Source organism: Corythoichthys intestinalis, chromosome 15 (genome assembly GCF_030265065.1).
Source record: "Corythoichthys intestinalis isolate RoL2023-P3 chromosome 15, ASM3026506v1, whole genome shotgun sequence".
Lineage (NCBI taxonomy): Eukaryota > Metazoa > Chordata > Actinopteri > Syngnathiformes > Syngnathidae > Corythoichthys > Corythoichthys intestinalis.
This window is the reverse complement of record NC_080409.1, coordinates 53,569,311-53,595,215: the sequence shown is the minus strand read 5'-3', so window position 1 is coordinate 53,595,215 and position 25,905 is coordinate 53,569,311. Positions and strand designations below refer to the sequence as shown.

General features: G+C 39.2%; 1 protein-coding gene across 2 annotated transcripts in view; it reads right to left on the bottom strand.

The window, feature by feature from the left end:
• Positions 1–25,905, bottom strand: part of LOC130930694 (unconventional myosin-VI-like) — a 130,649-nt gene that overhangs the window by 43,966 nt on the left and 60,778 nt on the right. For both annotated transcript variants that reach the window (XM_057858734.1, XM_057858735.1), the window contains exons 16-24: positions 24,873–25,000; positions 20,588–20,683; positions 16,125–16,295; positions 9,521–9,559; positions 9,333–9,426; positions 5,190–5,320; positions 5,011–5,088; positions 4,792–4,921; positions 1,949–2,039 (exon numbers count right to left, since the gene is read on the bottom strand). In XM_057858734.1, coding sequence (XP_057714717.1) covers positions 1,949–2,039; positions 4,792–4,921; positions 5,011–5,088; positions 5,190–5,320; positions 9,333–9,426; positions 9,521–9,559; positions 16,125–16,295; positions 20,588–20,683; positions 24,873–25,000 — 958 coding nt within the window. The remainder of the gene's footprint in view (positions 1–1,948; positions 2,040–4,791; positions 4,922–5,010; positions 5,089–5,189; positions 5,321–9,332; positions 9,427–9,520; positions 9,560–16,124; positions 16,296–20,587; positions 20,684–24,872; positions 25,001–25,905) is intronic.

Genomic DNA, 25,905 nt, shown 5'->3' with positions numbered 1-25,905 from the left:
GTAAGTTATATTCTTCTTTTGTTTGATTTACTGTACATGAACATTGTGGTGTGTATATTTCGTTTGTTTACATTTATAGTTAAACATTGTTACATTATTACCAGCACAAGTAGCCACTGCTAGTATATGATAATTGTTCACAGGCACTTGGCATCCGCCGTACCAAATAACCTTGTGTAATTGCCCACATGCTGCTTCACCAAGTCTAAAGACAAATTAGATTAATACAGATTATTATCTGATCATGTCGCTGCTTGTTCTAAGTAATTCCCATGACGGAGCAACGGTGGCGCGGGAAGTGGGGTGCTGCAGCACCCTCAGCTGGTGTTGGGAAGAAAAAAAGTTTTGGCAGATCATCGTTTTTTAAAATAAATACAAGACATTGAGACAATAGAGTATTTCACTTTGGGAATTAAATATATCAGGCATGAAAATGGGCCAGGGGTAAAAGTGAGAAGGGTGTGGAGGAAATATGTTCCCGTACACTGTACGACTAGGGCTGTCCCAAACGACAAATTTTCTCCCGATTTGTCAGTTGACTAATCTAATAATCCCCCCCCCCTTTTTTTAAACTATTTTTTAACTAATTTTTTTTTCTTATTCGCAAATAAAAAAAAAACAAAAATAAAATAAATAACATTTGTATTTTCTGTTTCAGAGCTGTTTCAGAGATGTATTGAATTGTCTCGAAAATCGTACCGAATATGTGTGTATATATATATATATATATATATATATATTTTTTTTTGCAAACAGAGTGGTATCGGTATTGTATCGGTATCGGCCAATACTGAACAGCCAGGTATCAGTTTCGGGCCCAAAAAATGGCTTCGGTGCAACACATATATATAAAACACTGTAAAAACTCTTATTAGGACTTACAATTTAGACTAACTTAAAAGTTAACTAGAACTTAAAATTAGCTTGACACAAATGGAAATTCAATTGAAACGTGGGAAAAACACCTAACTTTTACGTGATGAGCGTTATCAAGCGTAATGACATTTTTAGGTAAGATACAAGATTTTTTTTTAATAAGATCTTAGGTTTTTTTGAGATCATTGTTGTTTTTCCTAGTTACATCTGAGATGCAATTGTTGGCTGTTTTCAACAATGTATACCTAAAATAAAGACATTGATTGTCTAAAAATGGTTCAATGTGAAATGTCTCATTTAGAATTGTTCTTTACCTAAAATAAATATGTTTCATCGGATTTCTCGATGAATCCATGGAATTCTCAGTAGAATACGCGATTACTAAAATATTCGATAGCTGCAGCCCTGAGCCATATTATTATTTGTTGTTATTATTTACTGCTGCAGAGCGCTGTTGGTTATCTGTGTGCAGTTTATTTTAGCATTGTGAAAAGGGGGTGTTAAACCGAGGCTTATTGGACCTTTTAATTTTCAAATGTGTTCATGTGTCATTGCGCCGTCAAGCTGCGGGGACAATTATTTCCAATACAAAAACTCGCACACTCTAAGTGAAATAGAATGCTGTCTTTGTAGTAGCCTAATAGTAGCATGTAATCTATCAAGCATACGTGTGTACTGCCATTGTGCACGCCTAGTATGGAAAAAACGCGCGAGCGTGACCAATTTGGACGGAAATGGCTGTTTTTGAATGGGAAAAACTAAACCTGCTGTGAGGAACTTCCACCGCCCCTGCAGTGCAATGCAGTGATGGACCCACTGTCCTCTTTACATGGGACTTTATCACGCCTATGCTTTGCTTTTTCTTTGGCTTTCAACCAGTTTCAACAAGGTACAACAATAACAATGTAAGAAGACTACACAAAGGACTACGGTTAGAATTTGTCCTGCTAACTTACAGTGTTTTATTGTGTTTATGTTTTACAGCTTTATAACTTCTGCGAACAATTGTGTCTCAATTGAAAGTATGAAAAAAAGCTTTTTTCAATTACTCTAGATCTACGGGGAGACTCACCGCGGCTTGTGCTTCCGCTTACATAACCACATGCGCACCGTCTTCTGAATCTTAATGCATGCCAAAGCCCTGTAGCTCATCTTGTTCCTGACTGGAACAGTGGGGAAAAAAATAAGAAACACTGAGAATAGATTTGTCACTCTAGCAAAAATGTTCTATCACATACAAATCTGACACTATCATACAAATGCGATTTTGCATTTAGGCCCCTAAAAGCATATCTTACCCCTTTGGGTAATCCTGTCTTTCTGAAGCTAAAATAAATGACTACTGAAATACAATACAGTGCTTGTATGGTATGTTATGCAGGAAGTGCCTCATCAAGCAGGCAATTTTCTTCCATAATTGAATTGAATGCTTTCAAAACAAAAAGCAGAATGCATGGCGTTCAATGGTAGGATTCCACAAGTAAGCACATTGTCAAGTGTTGCAGTGCAGACTGCTTTGAGAATACCATTTTACAATGCTTGAAGCTAATTCAAGGGTGTGAAATATGACTTTAGTAACACTACCAGGACATTATACTTTACTTGGGGGCATACAGTGGTATGAAAAAGTATCTGAACCTTTTGGAATTTCTCACATTCCTGCATAAAATCACCATCAAATGTGATCTGATCTTTGTCAAAATCACACAGATGAAAATACAGTGTCTGCTTTACCTAAAACCACCAAAATATTAATAGTTTTTCATATTTTAATGAGGATAGCATGCAGAGCCGGCCCAGGCCATTTGGGGGCCCTAAGCAAAATAATGCCAAGGGGCCCATATTTTTGGCCCACCATTTCGTCACAGTGTACTGTGAAACCCATACATACAATCCAACCCACACGTCCATATTTTGTATATTAATCAGATTTTGTTGCACTGCATACTTCAAACTTCTCACCCCAAATGATTGTCAGTACTTACAGTAGATAGCGCCAAACCTTTTTCTAAAAGAGGAAAAGAAAGAAGTTAACAAGAACTTTTATTTTTAAGCTTGAAATTAAGTATCAAAACTCACAAAGGTTAACCAAAGCAAACTGTAGTAAACAAAATAAAATATAAATTAAACAATTGCCAGATTGGAGACCCCCTAGTGGTCATGGGCCCTAAACAGCTGCATAGTCTGCATATAGGCTGTGCCGGCCCTGATAGCATGCAAATAATGACAAAATGGGGAAAAATAAGTGAACCCTCTGCCTAAGGACACTTAAAGAGCAATTGAAACCAATTTTTACCAAACGGTTTAAGTCAGGTGTGTGCCCAATCACTGAGGAGTGGTTTAACAGCTGCCCTGCCCACTATAAAACGCACACCTTGTAAGAAATGTTTTGATGAGAAGCATTGTCTAATGTGCATCATGGCTCGGTCAAAAGAGCTGTCCGAAAGATTGCTGATTTGTATAAAGCTGGGAAAGGATACAAAACCATCTCTAAAAGACTGGATGTTCATCAATCGACAGTCAGAGAAGTTGTCTACAAACAGAGAGAGTTTGGTAGTTTTCTTTCTCTCCCAAGGAGTGGCCGTCCACCAGCGATGACGCCAAGAGTTCAGCGCAGAAGTCTCACAGAGGTTAAAAAAGAACCCTAGAGTGTCTGCTAAAGACTTACAGAAATTACTGGCACAGTCCAATACCAGTCCAATAAAAAAGGATCTCTAAAAGTCTGGATGTTCATCAATCGACAGTCAGAGACGTTGTCTACAAATGGAGAGAGTTTGGCACTGTTGCTTCTCTCCCAAGAAGTGGCGCCAAGAGTTCAGCGCAGAATACTCAGAGAGGTAAAAAGAACCCTAGGAGTGTCTGCTAAAGACTTACAGAAATCACCGGCACAGTCCAATATCTATGAGCACACATTAACTATATGTAAAACTATGGCCAAGAATGGGGTTCATGGGAGGACTCCATGGAGGAAGCCACTGCTGTCTAAAAAAAAAAAGTTGCTCGTTTAATGTTCGCAAAGAGGCACTTTGACTCTCCACAGAAGTTTTGGCAAAAATCTTGTGGACAGATGAAACCAAAGTTGAATTGTTTGGGAATGGCACACAACGTCTTGTGAGGCGGAAAAATGGAACAGCTCACCAACATCAACACCTCATCCCCATTGTTAAGCATGGTGGGGGGAGCATCATGATTTGAGGCTGTTTTGCTACCTCAGGGCCTGGACAACTTGTAGTCATTAATGGAAGAATGAATTCAAAAGTTTTGCCGGAAAACCCGAGGACATCTGCCAGACAGTTGAAGCTAAAAAGAGGATGGATGCTGCAACATGACAATGATCCAAAACACAGAAGTTATTCAACTTCAGAATGGTTTCAGAAGAACAAAATACATGTTCTGGAGTGGCCAAGTCAAAGTCCAGACTTGAACCCCATTGAGATGCTGTGGCATGACCTAAAGAAAGCGATTCATGCCAGATTTGCCAGGAATCTGACAACTATAGCAGTTTCGTAGAAAAGAATGGGCCAAGATTATTCCTATTCGATGTGCCAGACTGATCTGCAGCTAAAGGAAGCATCTGATTGAAGTTAGTGCTGCCAAAGGGGGGGGGGGGGGGGGGCACAAAATATTAAATGTAAAGGTTCACTTACTTATTTTACCCCTAGCAGGCATTGTTTGCATACTACCTTGATTAAAATATCAAAACCTATAAATGTTTGGGTGGTTTTAGTTAAAGCAGACACCGTTTTATCATCTGTATGATTTTGACAAAGATCAGATCACATTTGATGGGGATTTTATGAACAAATGTGAAAAATTCCAAAAGGTTCAGATACCTTTTCATACCACTGTATTTAACCATAAACTGCTGCAGTTTTGTGATTCTTGTCTAGGAAACGTGCAGTTGAGTGGACCCACGTTTGATCACAGACAGGCTACACCACTGGACCTTCTTCCAACGACTGCACACTAGCCACTTGTTGACTTTCTTCAGCAGCTCTGCTAGGTGGTCGGGATCCGACTTCATGATCTGGTCAAATTCTGCAAACTGCAAAGTCACAATTTATTAATAAAATCATTTTAACAGCACTATTTTAATCCAACTGTATTTAACAGGACATCAACTTTGCCGGATACCTTTCCGGGGCGGAAGAACACTCTAGTCAAGCCGAATTTAAAGTCATTGTCATTTAGTCCCAGTGCTTTAAACAAGGCCTACAGAGCAACATATAAAATATAGTTTTAATTGAAGTATTGTCAATCTAAATTGCTTGTTATCTGAACTGCCGAGTGAGGAAAAACAATTAGTACTGCACCTTGCAGAAGAGTCGTGGGTTCAGTCGGGTAAGCTTATCAGGCATGTACTGTTTATACATGTTGTAAAGTTCATGAAAAGGTGCCCTGGACGGGAACCCGCCTTGCATCAAATCTAGTACGGACACCATTCCTGAGAAAAACAAAGCACATGCACGGATGCAAAAACCACAAAAAAACAAAACAAATGGGGACATACAATAGGGATATGAAATTATTTTGCCTGACAGGCACGTTGCAGCTCATTTAAACTGTACATACAAAATCACATGCTTTTATTCAAGGGCGTAGGTTTGTCTCGAGACGGTAGGGACACAACACTAGTAACTTTTCAGGGTGCTCAAATTGTCCCCACCAACTTTTGAGCAACCTTACAGTGGTATGAAAAAGTACCTGAACCTTTTGGAATTTAACACATTTCTGCATAAAATCACCATCAAATGTGATCAGATCTTTGTCAAAATCACACAGATGTAAAAACAGTGTCTGCTTTAACTAAAACCACCCAAACATTTATAGGTTTTCATTAGGGCTGTCAAATTTATCGCGTTAACGGGCGGTAACTAATTTTTCTAATTAATCACGTTAAAATATTTGACGCAATTAACACATGCACTGAATGACCCGCTCACGTATTGCCTCAAACAGATTACAATGACGCCGTTTATGCACACTATGAGTGAAGAGAATGCCTTCGGCCGCTTGGGGGCAGCACCGTTCTAATGTTATTCCTTCTAATAGTGGGAGAATTAGTAGTTGTGAGACGTTTATGCTGTTGCATTGTGCTATTTGTACTCCACACATATTTCTGTAAGTTTTCTTTCTTTTATTGGCAATTATGTGTCTCTTGTTGTATTTTGGGTAAGATATGCACAGAGATATATACAGTGCCCTCCATAATTATTGGCACCACTGAAAAGATGTGTTTTTTAGCTTCTAATATATATATTTTTTTATTCAAATAATATGGGACCTTAATGGAAAAAAAAAAGAAAAATCCAACCTTCAATACAAGTGCATTCATTCAGTGAGGAAAAAAAATCCCACATAAAGAAAAAAATTATTTGATATCAAATAATGTGTGTCACAATTATTAGCACCCCTGGTGTTAATACTTTGTACAACCCCCTTTTGCCAACAAAACAAGGTCTGGGGACTGAGATGGCCATAGGTGGAGCTTGATTTTGTGTCTGGTGAACCATTTCTGTGTAGATTTGGCCATATGTTTAGGGTCATTGTCTTGCTGAAAGAACCAGTGACGACCCATCTTCAGCTTTCGGGCAAAGGGCAACAGATTTTGATTTAAAATGTCCTGGTATTTCAAAGCATTCATGATGCCATGCACCCTAACAAGGTTCCCAGGGCCTTTGGAAGCGAAACAGCCCCACAGCATCACTGACCCACCCCCATACTTCACAGTGGGTATGAGGTGCTCTCTCACAAAAATACACACGGTCCCAGGCTTCAACTGGGACCGTGTGCTTTGGTCAGATGAGACCAAGATTGATCTTTTTGGCAACAAATACTCTAAGTGGGTCTGGCGTGCCACGAAAGATGCACATGCTGAAAAGCACCTCATACCTACTGTAAAGTATGGGGGTGGGTCATTGTGCGGCCCAAAATATTAGAAGCTAAAAAACACATCTTTTTCAGGGGTGCCAATAATTATGGAGGGCACTGTATGTTAGAAAGGCGAGCGGACACAGGCGTTCATAGGACCGCGCCGTTTATTGGCATAAGCTTAGGCAACTCCTTCACAACAAACATAAGTATCATTTAGTGAAAGCACAACAAAAATAATATTCCTATCTCTCTCAAAAAAAATAATGTTCACAAAAAGAAAAGCACTTCAGTCTGTAGTAATGAGGCCCTATTCTCACACAGTTAAACAACAATGCAAAGTGAACTGGCATTCCCAATCAAAATAGCTATGCAAAACATACACATACAACTTACTCAGACTTTGGTCACTCTATTCTTATTATTGTTATTTTTATTCTTATTTTTATATTAACTCTACTTTTGATTGAACATTTTACAAATTTTATTAAAACAAAAACATGAAGAGGGCTTTTATTTATTAAAGTACTATAACTTGTAACTATAACATTTATCTTTAAGAACTACAAGTCTTTCTCAGTGGCGCCTCCAGAAATTTTTCATAGGGGTGGCCAGATGGGGCCACTTAAAATCTTGGGGTGGCATACCAAAACTAAAAGCCATAATTTCAGGTTTTCATTATATTATTGCAGTAAAAAGGTCAGGGGAAAACTATCAGAAAGACTTAAAGACAAGGCTACTGATATACTTTGGAGTATTGTGTAATATTTGATCTTACTAATGATTTAATGTGCATAGTCCATAACTGTCCAGTCAAAATTTTGATTTCCACAACAATTCTGTTTTATTGTGTTATGTATATATTAGGTATAAGGTGTACATTTAACTAGGGCTGTCAAACGATTAAAAATGTTAATGGAGTTAATCACAGCTTAAAAGTAATTAATCGTAATCAAACGCAATTCAAACCATCTCTAAAATATGCCATATTTTTCTGTAATTTATTGTTGGAATGGAAACATAAAACAAGACGGATATATACATTCAACATACAGTACATAAGTACTGTATTTGTTTATTATAACAATAAATCCACTAGATGGCATTAACCTTATTAACATTCTGTGAAAGGGACCCACGGATAGACTTGTAATAAGACTTGTAATTCTTAAAGGATAAATGTGAGTTTGTATATTGTCACTAAATATTGCCATCTTGTGTATTTGTTGAGCTTTCAGTAAATGATAATGTAGCGACTTAACTGTTCTGCCCAAATGCATGATGAAAAGTGGTGCAACCATGACTGTGTGTGGTGGCTGCAAATGCTATATCTTCTCTGCCTTGGGTACACTACAGGGTGTTAAGAAAAATATCAACTCCTGTCATTCTTCCCCACAATATTTATAGTTGCTGTGGGAGAGATGACAAAGCTTTTGCTAATTAAAAGCACGGACCCAATGAATGCTTGTATCTACTCCACTCTGCCTCTTATCTCTGTATATAAGTAAAACGACGCGATTGTAGGCTGTTTCAGTTAATTGCGATAAATATTTTCACCTGATTAATTAAAAAAAATTAATTACCGCCCGTTAACGTGATAAATTTGACAGCCCTACATTTAACAATACAAAATGAATGCATTCATTTGGGATGAAATGCATAACTGATGCTACAACAATCTAACGATATACTGGCAAGTGGGGTGGCCAACCAATTAATAGGGGTGGCCGTGGCCACCCCCTGGTGGCGCCACTGGTCCTTCTATCCGTGGATCCCTTTAGCAGAAAGAAAGTTAATAATGCCATTTGTGGATTTGTTGTTATAATAAACAAATACAGTACTTATGTACAGTATGTTGTATGAATATATTCGTCTTGTCTCTTATCTTTCCATTCCAACAATAATTTACAGAAAAATATGGCATATTTTAGAGATGGTTTGAATTGCGATTAATTACGATGAATTAATTTTTAAGCTGTGATTAACTCGATTAAAAATTTCAATCGTTTGACAGCCCTAGTTTTCATGTATTAATGAGGATAGTAAGCAAACAATGAAAAAAGGGGGAAAATCAGTAAGTGAACCATTACATTTAATATTTTGCCCCATTGAGATGCTGTGGCATGACCTATAGACAGCGATTCATGCTAGACATCCCAGGGATCTGACTGAATTACAGCAGTTTTGTAGAGAAGAATCGGCCAAGATTGAACGTCTGGTTGAAGTTATTGCTGCCAAGGGGACAGGGGACGGGGGGACCCAAAATATTAAATGTGATACTTATTTTCCCCCCTTCTGTCATTGTTTTCATACTACCCTCATTTAAACATGAAAACAATAAATGTTTGGGTGGTTTTAGTTAAAGCAGACACTGTTTTTTCATCTGTGTGATTTTGACAAAGATCAGCTCACATTTGATGGGGATGTTATGCAGAAATATGTATAAATTCCAAAAGGTTCAGATACTTTTTCATACCACCTTATCATGCAGTGCACCTGTTATATGAAAACAGTTTTAAAATGGGCCATTCATTGAAGGTGCTCCTTGTATTCCAATGCCGACAACATTCGAGCTAAAACATTACCTGAGCACTGCAACTGTGAAAGAATGAGAGCGCCTTCAAAGTGGTGGCTGACCATTTTCAGGTTAGGTTTGACACAGCGGATAAAACTGGAGCCCTGCACAGATGGAGGGCAACCGTTAAAGGACATTCAGTATACGTCAGCAGAACTTTTGATTGGAGTCTAGAGTGCCACGATGATTATAACTCACGGTGCTACGAAGCTTTTCCAGCAGTAAGTTGAGCTGCGTCTGCGGACAAAAGCAGACAAGGATTCATAAGGTTTTTGTTTGAGGAGTGTGAGATGAAGTGAGTCGGCCACATGAGCTCTGGGCGCCACACATTCTCTCTGGCCACCAGCACCTTATTGAACGGCATTATCTTTGTGCGAGAGCCCGTGTCTGGTGCATTAGTGATGAAAGCCCTGCAGCAGTCTCAGCAGTGATAAAGTCTGTTGTGTGTAGTTTGTACCTGAAGGTGGTGGGAGGTGTAGGGGGGCACCTCCTCTTCTTGAAACAAACATAAGACGTGAACACTGTGTGGTTCAATAAACACTCTTTTGTGAGTGTCTCATTTCAGGTGTTTGTTTCCAGCTTTCTTTTCAGTTTTCCCATCTGCTCTGTAATAACTAAAGCTGACTTCACTCCGTTTTTTTTCTCCCACAAATAAAAGAGGTTGAGATGTCTTGAAATCAAAAGTATACACGTCTGAAGAGAGAGGGGGATAACTAAAACACAGTCAATTACAATCTGTTTTTTTTTTTACATTGGCTACGTTTACATGCAGTCAACAACCCTCTCACTAGGGTTCGGTACAACAGGGAAACAAAAAGACTGGCCGAAACTGAATATTGGAAACACTTGGCTGAAGAACTAAAAACCATAATACCAAATAATATACATGTATACAATTGATTTTTTTCAAAGCAAAGGCCCAGATAGTAAAATTCAGTTTTTTTTTAAATTAAATGGCAAACAAATTGATCAAACCATTTTCGCACAACGCATTTCATTTCAGTTTTCCCATAAGCCTGGGCTTTGGGGGGGATTAAAAATGCTACCGTATTTGTCCTACAATTTTTGACCAAATAACACAATTTAAACATAAAAAATCCAGGAATTTGGCAAAAACCTACGGTTCCCCTAAAATTCACCCCAAAATATCCCATTCATTTTTTAAAATTTTATTTTGTTTTATTATTATGTTTCTTTTAAACCTGTCCTGTTCAGCTGTTTGACACGGAAAATGGAAGTCTAAGTGTCCAGTTGGTCTGAATAGCTTTAATGTGTCCCATACTCAACATACTCCCATTGTGATCATTCAACATACCTTGTTTATTATGAAAAAACTGTGAAGAGGAAGGGGATATGGGGAACAGAAGAAAAAAAGAAAAACACAAGAAAAGAAAGAAAAGAAAAACAAAAACAACAAGAAATACATTGAACGCCTACAATAACTATGAATATGTTGGTGCTATCAACAGCTAGATGTATTTACAGTTGACACAATGTGGGGGGTCTGTTGACCAGGGAACGAAGGGGAGGAGGGTGGGAAAGTCTATAGGCTAAGTGATTGGGAGGGGTGGACTGTACACAAATCAGCTCTATGAGGTAGAAACCAGTAATCGTGTGAATCCCTTGTGAGTGTAAGCCGGTCGGCAACCGACCCTACGCAGCTACATCGCCAATACCGGCGCCGGGGCCCGACACCCGAGCGCGCCCAATCACATCCAGCCACGCGCGAGCCGCACCAAACACGCAGCAGGGCCAAGGCCCCACAGCCTGCCCGGGAGCGAGGGCGGGCGGGCGGGCAGCGGTGACCGTCCCTCCTCCTCCAGCCCAGCAAAGGAGCCATCATCACACCCGCGGGATCCAGGGTGGTCCCCCGGGCCCTCTGCGCCCCCATCAATGGGCCTTCGGAGATGGGAAGAGGGGACGCACCACCAACCCCAGACCACCCCTGGCGCACCCGCATCCAACCATCCCTCCCCCCGCCGCCCGAGCACCCATCCCGCACCCCGAACAGGCGCTACGCCAAGCGCCAGAGACGTGAGGATATCCACCCCTCCGGCAAGGCCCCATGTGCCCCAAGAGGCCCCGCTGACGACCCCGCCCACAGGAGGGCAGTGGCAGCTGCCGCGGTCCGGAGAGGCGGACAGGGCCGGAGACAGACCAAGGGGACGGAGGCGTGACCCCCTCCAACCCACCCCCGGGCCAGGAGGGGTGCGTGGTATGACACCAGGGAGCACCTCCCCGGTACCCAGTACGAGGAGACGCAGCTCCGGCCGGGCCGACCTGGGAAGGAACTTAACCGCCGCACAATTATTCATTTATTTATTTAATTATTAAATGGTTATTAATTATTTGCTTTTACCAAAGGCTCACAATAAAGTATTGATTGTTATAATAGTATGTTTCATGATTGATTGCAGTAAAGAGACATTTTAGTGATTGATAACTATAGACATGTTTAGTTCTTGATAAAACTGCCTTGTCATTCTGACCAGTTTAAACTGTCCGAGGTTCCACAGGTCAACTTCAAGGGACAAGCCACAGACATTGAGATTTAAACTGTCTTGGACATTTAAGAAATCATATTTTTGCAATTTATCACTTGTGAAATGATATTGCTTCATGAAATGTATTTGATGTGATAGTTATTGAGATGTTTATTATATAATTGCTCTAATCAATAGCTGCTTGCATTGAAGAAATGCTTTGCTTATTGTGCTACAAAGAGGGAATGTTTTGCTTGAAGAAGCCTTGAAGACTCTTCAAGGCAACAACAAGGTTTTGCTTTGCTGGAATGTGCTGACACAACATGTATTAATCCCACCTACTTGCATACACATAGCCAGCCAATTTCATAGGGGTGTCGCCCGCTTTGGTCCCCATCCCTTTAGGGTTGGCACCTTTCTTGTTTCTAGGGCTATCCCAAATTAAAAAGAGAAAGGAAGGAGGAGTTTTTTAGAACGATCGCGGAAGCTGTATTTTGTAGTCCATTGGATAGCTTCCTCCTTCTCCTTGCAAGCTTTTCAACTAAATTGAGTGCCTTCGCTCCTTATTTTGGGTAATACTTAGGGCTGTCAAACGATTATAAAAAGTAAAAGTAAATTATTGTTGGAATGGAAAGTTAAGACACAAGACGGATATATGCATTCAACATGTGGTACATAAACTGTATTTGTTTATTATAACAATAAATCAACAAGATGGCATTAACATTATTAACATTCTGTTAAAGCGATCCATGGATAGAAAGACTTGTAGTTCTTAAAAGATAAATGTTAGTACAAGTTATAGAAAATTTTATATTAAACCCCTCTTAATGTTTTCGTTTTAATAAACTTTGTAAAATTTTCGATCAAAAAAATAAACTAGTAGCTCTCCATCGTTGATGTAAATAATTACACAATGCTCATGGGGCTGAAACCCATCACCCATGCGCCAGCAGAGGGCGACAAAACACCAAAAAACACAAGAAACAAGTGTACATGACACTGTGCTGTCATTTTAATCTGTTTGAGCGGGGCATGTGTGTTAAATGCGTCAAATATTTTAACGTGATTAATTTTAAAAAATTAATTACCGCCCGTTAACGCGATAATTTTGACAGCCCTAGTAATACTATAAATGTCTACCTAAGGATTCATATTTGAACTTGACAAAGTCGATGCCATTGACAGCCATGCAACAGGACGTGTCCCTGAAATGTCCCCAAATCAACAGGAAGTGCCTTCTTGCAACAGCAACTTGAGATTTTGGCGGCGTTCCAATCACGGTTCGAGTTGCCCTCGCTCACCTGCCCGAAGCACTTGCTATGATGTCACACGGAGGCCACTTGGAGGGCGGAGGGGGAGCGAAAAACGTAAATGGAACACAGATGCCCTCGTTCACTTACAGGCAAGAAAGTCATGGAACAACCACAAAGTGTTGGAGTAGCGCCATACTGCCTATTCTAAATCAGTGGCGCCTCCAGCAATTCTTCAAATGGGGCCACTTAAAACCTTGGGGTGGCACACCAAAAAAAAAAAAAAAGTAATCATTTCAGGTTTTTAACTATGTTGTAGTAATAAATAGGTCAGTAGAAAACTGTCATAAAGACTTCAGGACACACCTACTGATATACTCTTGTGGATTGTGTTACTGTATATTGTGTACTATTATATTGTGTTAATGTGCATAGTCCATAATTGTCCAGTCAACATTTTGAGTTCCGCAGCTACTACAATCTGACATTACACTGGCAATTGGGGTGACCAACAAATTCATTAGGGGGAGCCGTGGCCACCCCCTGGTGGCACCATTATTCCACATCGCAAAAAATATACAGCGACTCATGTCAATAAGCCAGAGACGTATTCCGCGCTTGATGGCAATACGTTGGTACCTGTGAATTATCAGAATTATTAGTTTTGTATCAAATTTTATTTGGGCAATTATTTACATATTTATTTGTCTACTGGGGACTGGGTACCATTTTTTTTTCAATTTCCACCACAGGTTTTCAATAGGGTTGAGATTTGGGCTAATTGCAGGCCATGACATTGACTGGATGAGTCTTTCTCCAAGGAATGCTTTAACAGTTTTAGCTCTGCGGCATGATGCATTGTCATCTTGGAAAATGACAAACATATTTTCAATTGAAGGGATAAGAAAGATGTTTAAAATTTTAATGTAAACTTCTTGAAGATTTAACCACAGCCCCAGTGCCTTTGCCTGACATGCAGCCCCATATCATCAAGGATTGAGGAAATTTTGATATTTTTTTTCAGGCAGTCATCTTTGTAAATCTCACTGGAACAGCACCAAACCAAAGTTCCAGCATCATCCCCTTTTCAAGAGTCAAGAATCTGCATTGGACAAGGTTCATAGGGCCATATTCGTGTTGACCATGTGTGCGCTCGTCTGACATCGGCCGGTTTGTCTGGTGGTCACTGTCCAGCTGCTTCCCCGCAAACGAGCCCTCTGCCCTCAGCAGGGGAACGATGAGCTCTTACTTGCTCGCCGCCGGGCGGGTTGCCGATCAGCGAAGACAATCGACAACCCCGCCGCCATGTGAAAGGATCCGGGCTAATTTTGTGTGATTTTTTTGCTTAGAAGACTCTGAAACATCACTCGGTTCGGGTTAGCATGTCGGCTAACTGTCACGCCTCTTGGTTTGTCTACATTCTCCCCAAGCCGGGGCAAGGAAATGATAAAAGCCTGACTAACTACGGTGGCATAAAATATCGTTCGGGAGGTGCGACAGTAAAGGTGAAGTTGACAGTTTTGAGCATTATGGAGTAATTTTGCCATTTCGTACTGAATAAATGCATTTTTATTATTTCATATTCCATTTAGCACAAGACTGTCCTTTGTCATGACCATACCATTTATTTAGCAATTGGGGAAAAGTACTTGGATAAAAAGAATATCCTGTAAAAATATTAGAGTAGAGAGACTGAAACAATGACATTTTACGGCTCTCTTTGTCGCATTTTCCTCGTTATGAATAATTCCCCCTCAATGGGCTGAATTGTAAATCAGATGAAACCATGACCCTGCCGACGTCATCCACCTGTTGGGGGCGCTAGAGCCCTATAATGGCAGGCGTGGCTAAACGACGGATTAAAAGACTCATTTCTCGTCATCTGCGCTTTGCCAAATTGTTGTATATAGTCGAATTGTTTCAAATATGATTCTAATTCACATAATAATGTTATTTTAGACTTTGCTTTTTTTCTTGTCGTACGCACTTTAATTTCTGTGAGAAATGCTGTATTTTCTGGAAAAATTCCAGGGGTGCCAATAATCTCGTCCATGACTGCATAATACATGTTTTGGGGAGTTATTTTGAGATTTGAGGGGTATTTAGGGGTACTTAAGGGTTTACTATTTACGCAGAAATTCGGGTTACGTCGCCGGCGTAGGAATGGAACTCGTTCGTAAGCCGGGGACTACCTGTATTTCTAATTTCTGAAAACATGGAATGGAATATAGACTTCTCTTCACCTGAATATTGACTGCATTTAAATGCCTTGATTCATCCCAGACTCCTTCCAACCATTATTGACTGTACCTAACATAGAGGGAAGTAAACCACTGTTTATCCATCCATCAATTTTCGACAGTGCTTGACCTCGTGACAGTCATGGATTAGCTGGACCCTGCACTAGCCTTGACAACCCCAGGGTATATATTAAACAAACAAACTAACAAATATTGATGGTGACATTTACACCTAAACAAGTAGGAGGAAGCCAGAAAAAAATGCCTCACCCTGTTGCTTCACCACTTTTGGTTAGATGTAACTGTATCTTCACCATGCAATGACAATTAAGATGCTAATTTCTATTTTTGCCTTGAGGTACATCACTCTTTACCACTGTGGTATACTGTAGCGCTTTATAAACAAAGTTGAGCTGAGCAGCTCAACGATTAAGCCTTGCTAGTCAAAGCACACATGGAAGAAATGCTCATTAAATCTGGCATTGATCTTTTGAATGCTTCTCCAATACTTTGCGGAGTACAACAATTATACAGTAAATGTAATACGTAATCAAAGTAGCAACGTAATTTCAGCAGACAGCCAGTACCCGCATATTAATAGTTTTGGCTGTCATTCTTATCACTATGCATTTGCCAGCAAAATCTTATTCAAAGTTTTTTCTAATGGAATTACTCGATTAATCGTTGCAGCACTAGATGAATCATTGCACTTTTTTTTTTTTTTTTTTTTTTACACATATTCATCTTCCGATTTTCATTTTGCACCAAAAATTGATCTTTTAACTCAAGAAGAGCATTCACTGTCTTGTGTGACAAACTCTCTTACCTTGAATTTGTTTCCAACACTGATGAAACTGAGTTTCCCGGCTTTGTGTTTGGAGTCCTTGTTAGTTGCTGAGGTCTCAAACAGCTCTCGAACAAAGTTGTCCTTGGATTCGCACACTAAGCTCTCCAAGGACATGTGGAGGGCATCATTGTTCTTCTCCACAAATCGAGTCTGTTGACATAAGTTATAAGTTGAGGGGAATAAAGCAACATATTGTGATATCTGATAATACAAACCGTTTACATAAACTACGTTTATGTTCACTTTCTTACTATAGTCAAGATGTAAAATGAGTTTCTAAAGGGAACGTAAAGACTTGAAGACACAATTGTTCTCTTTTACTCAAATATGTTATGAGAAACATATATTATTGCCATTGATTTAAAAATCTATAATATTTAGGACATATTTACACGCGCAAGGCATGCTGAGGGGGATGACGCGGTTGGGATGGACTGGGAGAATAGCTATGCTAGCTTGCAAGCGAAGCTAGTATGACGAATGGAATGATTTGGAGAGACAGCGAGAACCAAAAGTGGTATTTGCCATGTCGCAAAATGGATTTGCGATGTGACTTTTTTTTTTTTTTGCCAAAAAAAAAAAAAAAAGTGGCATTTTCTTTTCATGTGGCATTTTTTTTGCCATGTGGCAAAATAGTTTTTGCCATGTGACATTTTTTTTGACATGTGGCGACATTTTTTTATGACGTGACATTTTTTTTTCCATGTGGCATTTTTGATTTTGCCATAGTGACATTTTGTTTTGCCATGTGGCAAATGGATTTTGACATGTTGCATTTTTTTGGTATGTGGCAAAATGGATTTTGGTTTAAAATGAATTGAAAATTTGGACGTGCATAGCCGTCAATGGCATAGCCTTAGTTGGGTGCCAGTTGAATGTCAATGTGCTCTAATAGTAAGTGTATAATCAAAAATCAGAGCCACAAGTTTTTCTGCCATTTAATATGAATGGAAAATTTGGACGTGCATAGCTGTCAATGGCACTGACGTGCATGTACTACAAAACACATACCACAAAAAACGCCACATTACAAAAAAAAAAAAAAAAAAAGCCGCAAACCAAAATCCAACCAAAAAAATGTCATATGTCAAAATACATTTTGCCAGATGGCAAAAAAAAACAACACCACATGGAAAATTCCATTTTGTCACATGGCAAACACCACTTTTCGTTCTCGGCAAAATCAATTTTGCCACATGACAAAAAACAACGCCACATGGCAAAATCCATCTTGCTACATGGCAAATACCACTTTTCGTTCTCGGCCCAGCAGTGATTTTGTCACATTCTCTTGCAGGTCAGATTGTTTTGTTACAGAACTGTGGGATGAGTTCCCGACGTCGTACCTACATCCAATTCCAGCTCATCAGCAGTGTCTTTAAACCGATCTTCGGCAGCTTGCAGAGATATTGACTTGCTGCATTTGACAGTTTGTGGTAGCATCCTTGCCTTGGTTTTTTCGTTCGTCTTCCTCCTCCCTGTGGTTTTCTCATTTTTCATTTTCTTCTTTTTTTTACTAATACCGACGTACTGTCACAGACCCTTTTTTGTCTCACTTTTCGCGATCACATATTTTTTTGTGTATTCAGTTAACATTTTATGCAATCCCTGTTGTTGTTGTCTGCTTGCTACCCTATTCGCGGACCGTAACAGATTTGTTGGTTTTCATCTGAGGACTTGTTACTGATTGCAGCTAATAGATAAAAAAAAAAACAATACACATACTATCGATGTAGAAAAAAAATAACTTGGCCCTTGTGGTGTTAGATAATGTTATTAATCAGTGTGGTCTTGAATGCTACCTGCATGCAGCGACAGTGCGAAGTCTGCAGCTGTCACTGTCCCTAGACCAGTGCTTCTCAATTATTTTCTGTTACGCCCCCCCCAAGGAAGACGTAAATGTTTCGCGCCGCCCCCCCCAACTCTCTGCCGTCACTATAAATAGTACTGTCTATAAAAATACTATTATAAGTATACCTCTGCCTAACATTGTGTCCTTTTTTTTCCTATTAAAGAAAAAAAGTAACACAGATCAGCTTATAATAAAGTATAACTTTATTAACATTGTTTTGTTTGTACCAAAAAAGTCTTAACGTGCATCAATTTGCCTGAATTAAAAAAAAAAAAAAAGTCACATCCAAACTGTAAAAATACACTCAAGGTACATTTTTGACCATTTGATACTGAAAAATAAAATGTAATAAAATCAGTAAATAATAACAAATTCAAATAGATTAGAAACATTAACTCATGAGGACAATATGCCAAAAAAATTTGACCAAAAAAACAAAACTGAATAGAAGAAAAAAAGTGTCTTTGGACAGAAGGACAGTTTTTATTTTTGCTGCTCACAGAATCACCTCCTTTGCAATGGTGTGGGGTTATTTTTCACTTAGCATGCTAACAGGGCTCACTGGTTTACTGATATAACACTGACAAAGCGGGACGATTGTTGGCATTATTCGGCACGTTTTCGCTGAAAACCAAATCACGCGGCTTATCAATGAGATTGGGGTCTAATGTCTTTAAGTGGCGTCTCAATTGATTTGGCTTCTGGCTGTCCGCTATACTAATTTGTAGATACAGTAAACAGTGGTCTTTCCTCATCTCCCACTGTATTAAAAGTAAAGGGCAAAGGAAAAAAAAGCGCATTCTCGGCGGCCGAGGGAGAACCATAGGTGAGGGCGGTTGTCGTGACGATCCCAAGCCGAAAATGGCACTTCTCGGGCGGACATGTGAGAAGCAGAGAAGAGAGTGGGTCGCTGCCGTGAGTCCGGACGGAAAAAGGCTTTCGAAAACGGCACACAGCTCTTTATATCTCTTTTCTGCGTGCTCTTGCTTAGTGCAAAAATACTGCGCGCACTCTGAAAATGAGAGCGCCACTGCCACCCACTGAGTGGATGTGCAGTACACTTTATTCTAGTACGGCCAAAAAAAAAAAAAAAAAACATGTTCCCCGAGGTCACATGCGCCACCCCTGGCATCGCCTGGGGGGGCGCGCCTCGCTATTTGAGAAGTACTGCCCTAGACGAACACTACCGGTGTTCTGCAATTCCTTCCTACACGGCGAGATGTCTACACGTGCACATCGGTTTAAAGCGGCGAGTACCTACTATTTGTGTTTTTATTGAGTCTTTTATAACTTTTTCATTTCCTCAAAATAGTTTTGGCATGTGTTTCCCTCTCATACTTTTAAAGGCAACCTCAGACTTGAAGACTTGTAGGCTCTAATAAGCCACAATTGTTCTCATTTACTGAAATATGTTATTAAAAACACTTAAAATATTGCCAGTGATTTAAAAATCTATAATATTTAGTACATGTTTATTACTACATTTAAGTATTTTCTTAAGGCATCTTTAGTATGTTATGTCAGTATGCATCTAAACAAAAAGAAGATGAGCGCGCACGGTAGTACTTTGGGTGTCATATTTGCGTCTTGTAGACGTTTCGCCGGTGTAGCACATTTTGGCAGAACACCGTTTTTTTTCCACCCTACTCTGGTCTCGTCTCATCTCGTCTTTTCCTGTTCATTTTGCTTTTGCTGCTCGTTTTCTGAAATATCGACAGTGCTGCCATGCTCATGAATGTTCCTCTCGGGTTCGAATTGAAAGGGCTGAACAGATGACATGTTTATGTCACTAGAAGTCAATACTCTGAAACTCCAGCAGCGCCGCCCATTGACGTCACCGCCCACAATGCAACGCGGTGTCAACAAAAATGACGGTCTACTAGTTAAACTAATTTTATAACAACGAAAACATCAAGAGAGGTTTTAATATCAAACTATTATAACTCATTCGAACATTTACAAGTCTTTCTATTAGAGATGTCCCGATCGATCAGCATCCCGATCATTTTCAAAGTGTCGGAATCGGCAAAAAAATATCGGACATGCCTTTTTTTATATATTATATATATATATATATATATATTTTTTTTTATTATATATTTTTATATATATTTTTTAATTAAATCGTTTTCTAATTGTATTTAACGTTACAGACATATTATGTTACACTCATCCAGAGTCTTTAGTTTAGGCTTAAGGTAGGGTTATCAAATTTATTCCGATAACGGCGGTAATGAATATTTTTAAAAATGTATCACATTAAAATATTTAATTCAATTAATGCATGCGCTGCATGACCCACTCACGCATTGTCGCGTTCAATCTGTAATGACGCCGTTTTACCTATATAGAGAGCTAAAAGGCAGCGTAAAATGAGTAGAGTGAATTTTGGACTAACTAGAAACTAGAAATACCACTCGGTTTTTATACCTTGTTAGCAACTTGTAAATTTTTATCAACTCCGACCTTCATTGCTCATTGTTAATTCTCCATGGTAGTTTTCACTGAAAATCATCACAGTATAAGGCAGCTCTTGCATATTTATGATGGCGACGCTGCTCCATACATTAGACACTGTGGGACAAATTACCGTTTCATAGCAGACAGCTCCAGCAAAGTGCCTGATGATAAAGCCTTCATCATCCCGGAGATTCCGATGAATAGTCAGTTTGGACTTCCTAGGAACCTGAAAGGCCGACCGAGAGAGAGAGACATCAAATCTTATATATTGACTGTGTTGAACCGCAAATGTAATGATTTCACTCTGGAATTATCCATCACTGTCTGAGCAGAAGAACATTGCTTATCCACTGCCTGCTGGTATAGTATTGACTGTGGAAGGCTGGTTTGGCTTATTGGAGTTGGAATGCAATACGACAAAAATGCAGTTCGTTATGCATTGCTTTGCAAGCCTAAACTAAAAAAAACAAACTTGCATCCATTTGATTGCTTGCGTCATGTTGTCCTGCATACTGTACACTTAAAGTACATTATTACAAATGTATGTAATTATCCAATTTTCTTGAAAAGAGAACCCGCATAATTGGTGCTTGTGAAAATGTAGCACATTTGCTCGGCTTAGACAGTGGAGTGGTTGCCTCTCAAAATGAAGGTTGTTGCTTTGATCCCTGAGAAAGATATTGAGCCCCCAGACGTTCCCTCCATGGCAACATATGCTACCATCATTATTCAGCGGGTGAACGAGGTGACATTAAAAATGCTTCAAGTACCTTGAAGGCAGAAAAGCACTAGAAAAGTGAAGCCCATTTCCTAGGCAATGAAGCACATTTGGTAACTTAAGTGGCTCTTCAAAATGGAACCTTTAAGACTAACTATGTGGCATAGAACTGCAGGATTTGTCCCGGGCAATTGATGATCACGAATAAAATGTTTCAATTATAGTGTAGAGAATATTGGAAACAGCGAGGGGACATTTATTTACTGCAGAGAGGACAAAATGTCTATCGAAGGTAATTGCTTTATTTGGAATGATAGGTCATCTCAGAAAAACATGATAATGGAAAGCTAACGCTGGTTCACCATCAGTGTTGCCTTCGTCAACAATGACGATAACGAAAATATTTCGTCAACAAACATCGTTTTCATCATGACAATGATGTCGCGGTGACGAGCTAAAAATGTGTCTTGGGAGCAGCAAGCAGGACTGAACGGGCCCGTCGCACAACGTGTCGATTCCTCAAATTTCATCACTCTCCGTATGTGTGTGCAAATTTTGGTGAGTTTTCGAGCAGGTTCAGCCCTTTAAATTGGCCATTTTCATTTGCCATGAAAAAGCCCTCACTTTAAACCCTAACGCCTGACTTTGGTACCCCGCACAGGTCAGGCCCGAGAATGAAAACTCACCATTTTGATCTTAACATCTCACATGTCTCATGAAGAGTCTCCCCAATTTTGAGGAAGATCCAACAAACTGCCTTGGCACAATGGTCTCAAACCCCGGCGCAATGGTCTCAAACGTGCACGCAGGTTTTCGACAAAAATGGCATGTTTTTCAACATTCAATGCAAAATACCTGATTTCCTGTTGGTTTTGGAATATGGGTGCAAGTGACTTTTTGAAGCATTTTTGCACAAGGTATCAACTCCCCAAATTTCATTGCTCTACGTTGAAAAAAACCTAAATGTAGAGGCCATTTTTTTTTAAATTCCAGGGGGCGCCACTGAGCTATTTTGTGACATTTGTTGTCAAATTATCGAAATTTACACTAAGCCGCATGTTTGTCCAAATTTTGGTGAGTTTTTGAGACAAGATGAAAATTTGCCATGGTTTCCGTCATAACTTCACATTGAGTGGTATTTTTTTTAATCGTATGTGTAGTTAGCATGTATCTCAATAGGGTTTGGCCGTGTCACTCATGAGACTTGCTGCACCTCCCCCCGACCTGACCCCTCTGCCCCACTCACAGGCTTAAGCGGGCGTAAGACGATTCCAGGCTCCTTTTTGTGTTTACATATGGCAGCTGCCACATTGACTAACAGACTAGCATTGTACTTTGACATATTGATGTAAAATAAATGCTGATTGCACGTTTCTTTTTTTTGTTGTTGCTTCTAACCAAGAATCGCGACTGTTTTACGTCCATAGCTATAAAGAATTCAGGGATTTAAGCGTTTATTCACAAAAATTTTCACCGGAAAAGCTCTGTTTACGTATAGCGGCCGCCACATTGACTAACAGACTAGCATCATACTTCGAATTATTTACTTAAAATAAATACTAACTGCCTGTTTTTTTTTGCTCTTTTAACAAAGAATTGAGACTGTTTTACATTCATATCTATAAATAATTTGGGGATTTAAGCATTTATTCACAAGAATTTTCACCGGAAAAGCTCTGTTTACATATGGCGTCGCCACATTGACTAACAGACTAGCATCATACTTCGACATATTTATGTCAATAAATGTTAACAACACGTTTTTTTTTTTTTTGTTTTTGTTTTGCTTTTAACTAAGAATCGAGTCTGTTTTACGTCCATATCTATAAAGAATTCAGGGATTTAAGTGTTTATTCACAAGAATTTTCACCGGAAAAGCTCTGTTTACATATAGCGGCTGCCACAACGACTAACAGACTAGCATCATACTTCGAATTATTTACTTCAAATAAATGCTAACTGCCCTTTTTTTTATTTGCTCTTTTAACAAAGAATCGAGACTGTTTTACGTTCATATCTATAAAGAATTTGGGGATTTAAGCATTTATTCACAAGAATTTTCACCGGAAAAGCTCTGGTTACATATGGAGGCCGCCACACTGACTAACAGACTAGCATCATACTTCGACATATTTACATAAAATAAATGCTAACTGCCCGTTTTTTTTTTTTTTTTTTTTTTTTTCTCTTTTAACAAAGAATCGAGACAGTTTTACGTTCATATTTTTAAAGAATTTGGGGACTTAAGCATTTATTCACAAGAATTTTCACCGGAAAAGATCTGTGTACATATGGAGGCTGCCACATTGACTAACAAACTAGCATCATACTTCGACATAGTTACGTCAATAAATGCTAACTACACGTTGTTTTTTTTTGCTTTTAACCAAGAATCGAGACTGTTTTACGTCCATATCTATAAAGAATTCAGGGATTTAAGTGTTTATTCACAAGAATTTTCACCGGAAAAGCTCTGTTTACATATAGCGGCCGCCACAACGACTAACAGACTAGCATCATACTTCGAATTATTTACTTAAAATAAATGCTAACTGCCCTTTTTTTTTATTTGCCCTTTAACAAAGAATCAAGACTATTTTACGTTCATATCTATAAAGAATTTGGGCATTTAAGCATTTATTCACAATAATTTTCACCGGAAAAGCTCTGTTTACATATGGCGCCGCCACATTGACTAACAGACTAGCATCATACTTCGACATATTTACGTCAATAAATGCTAACGACATGTTTTTTTTTTTTTTTTACTTTTGACCAAGAATCGAGGCTGTTTTACGTCCATATCTATAAAGAATTCAGGGATTTAAGCATTTATTCACAAGAATTTTCACCGGAAAAGCTCTGGTTACATATGACGGCCACCACAGTGTCTAACAGACTAGCATCATTCTTCAAATATTTACATAAAATAAATGCTAACTGCCCGTTTTTTTTTTTTTTTTTTCTCTCTTTTAACAAAGAATCGAGACAGTTTTACGTTCATATTTATAAAGAATTTGGGGACTTAAGCATTTATTCACAAGAATTTTCACCGGAAAAGATCTGTTTACATATGGAGGCCGCCACATTGACTAACAGACTAGCATCATACTTCGACATATTTACATCAATAAATGCTAAGTACACGTTTTTGTTGTTGTTGCTTTTAACCAAGAATCGAGACTCTTTTACTTCCATATCTATAAAGAATTCAGGGATTTAAGCATTTATTCACAAACAATTCAACGAAAAAAGCTCTTTGTGATTCCACTCGTCAGCCTTGACGGCCACGCCAACAATGCAGGAGGAATGCGCCGTCTACATATCTGGTACAGCGATGTTTTAGTTATTGACAAATGATCTACCCGTGGATACGTCAGTACTTTGCTTGAAACATTTCATTGATATCCTTGAAAATGTTAAATGGGTGTCAAAGATGCCATCTGAAAGTATTTCATGCATGCAAAGAGACGGCTGAGGCAAAGGAGAGCAATAAAAGGAAGACAGAAAAAGGAAGGGCGTGAGAGCGTATGCCTCAGTCACGTAACCGCGACAGCACACAGGCCTAGTAAAATCGACCATAAAGATGAGACTAATGTGGAGTCCATCTCTCTGCCCACACAAAAGCAGAGAATGGCGGTAGAAGACAGCGTTTGTGTAAGTGCGTGTGCGTGCGGCGGTAGTTAAGATGTCAAACCGTAAGTCTGAAATGGTCTTTATGCTTGCTGTGAACAGCCAGTGCAAAGTGTTGGTCGCTCGGCTGAGGCAGACGGTTCTCTTCGTCCAGAATGTCCAGAATACCCACGAGTTTCGCCTCGACGAGATCTGCAAACAGGATGTATTAACCACGAGAAGATCAAGACACACGTGCCAGTGGCTAAAACTCGAAATATTAGATCACGCTCAGTCTCATAACAATTATTGCAAATGTCCACGCTACATAAATATTCAAAGCACAGAATGTTTTCATCAGGATGTTCATTTAGTATCACCGCTGAATTATTCATATGGCATGCTGTGTTTGGAATATAATCTAATAGCCAAGGACCACCCGGAAAAATTTGCATGAACGAGCACCTGCGCGTGAATCCCGAAGACTGATGAGCGAATTAATGCCCGGCCCAAACGGTCATTTGCAAGTCATAAATGTTATTCATGGCTGTCAGTTAACCTCACACCTGAATAATCACAGCCTTTGAAATACAAATCAAAATTGTTCACCTTGATACGCAGACTACTTCATCCCATTAATTCCAGAATTTATTTGACGTGTGGGACAACAAGAAACAAGATTGTATCATTTCTCCCGCCTTCTTGTGCCACTAAAGAATCCACAAAGATTCATTATATGGCCATTCTTTATACGAGCACATTTTGGATGATGAGAAATTTGCGCTTTTGTAACATTGACAGGAACACTTTAGCTTCTCCGTCCATCATTTGCGAATGGAAAACCTGCCTACACCACTGATGTCATATTACAACCCCTAGCAAAAAGTATGGAATCACCAGTCTTGGACGAGCACTCACTCAGACATTTTATTATGTAGAACAAACTCAGATAAAAAGCTTTAAAAAATAATGAATTAGTTCAAAAGTGCAACTCTTTAGCATTCAGAAACACTAAAAGAAATGAATTAAAAAATTGTCGTGGTCAGTAAATGTTACTTTTATAGCGCAAGTGCAGGGAAATATATATGGAATCACTCCACTCTGACGAAAAAAATATG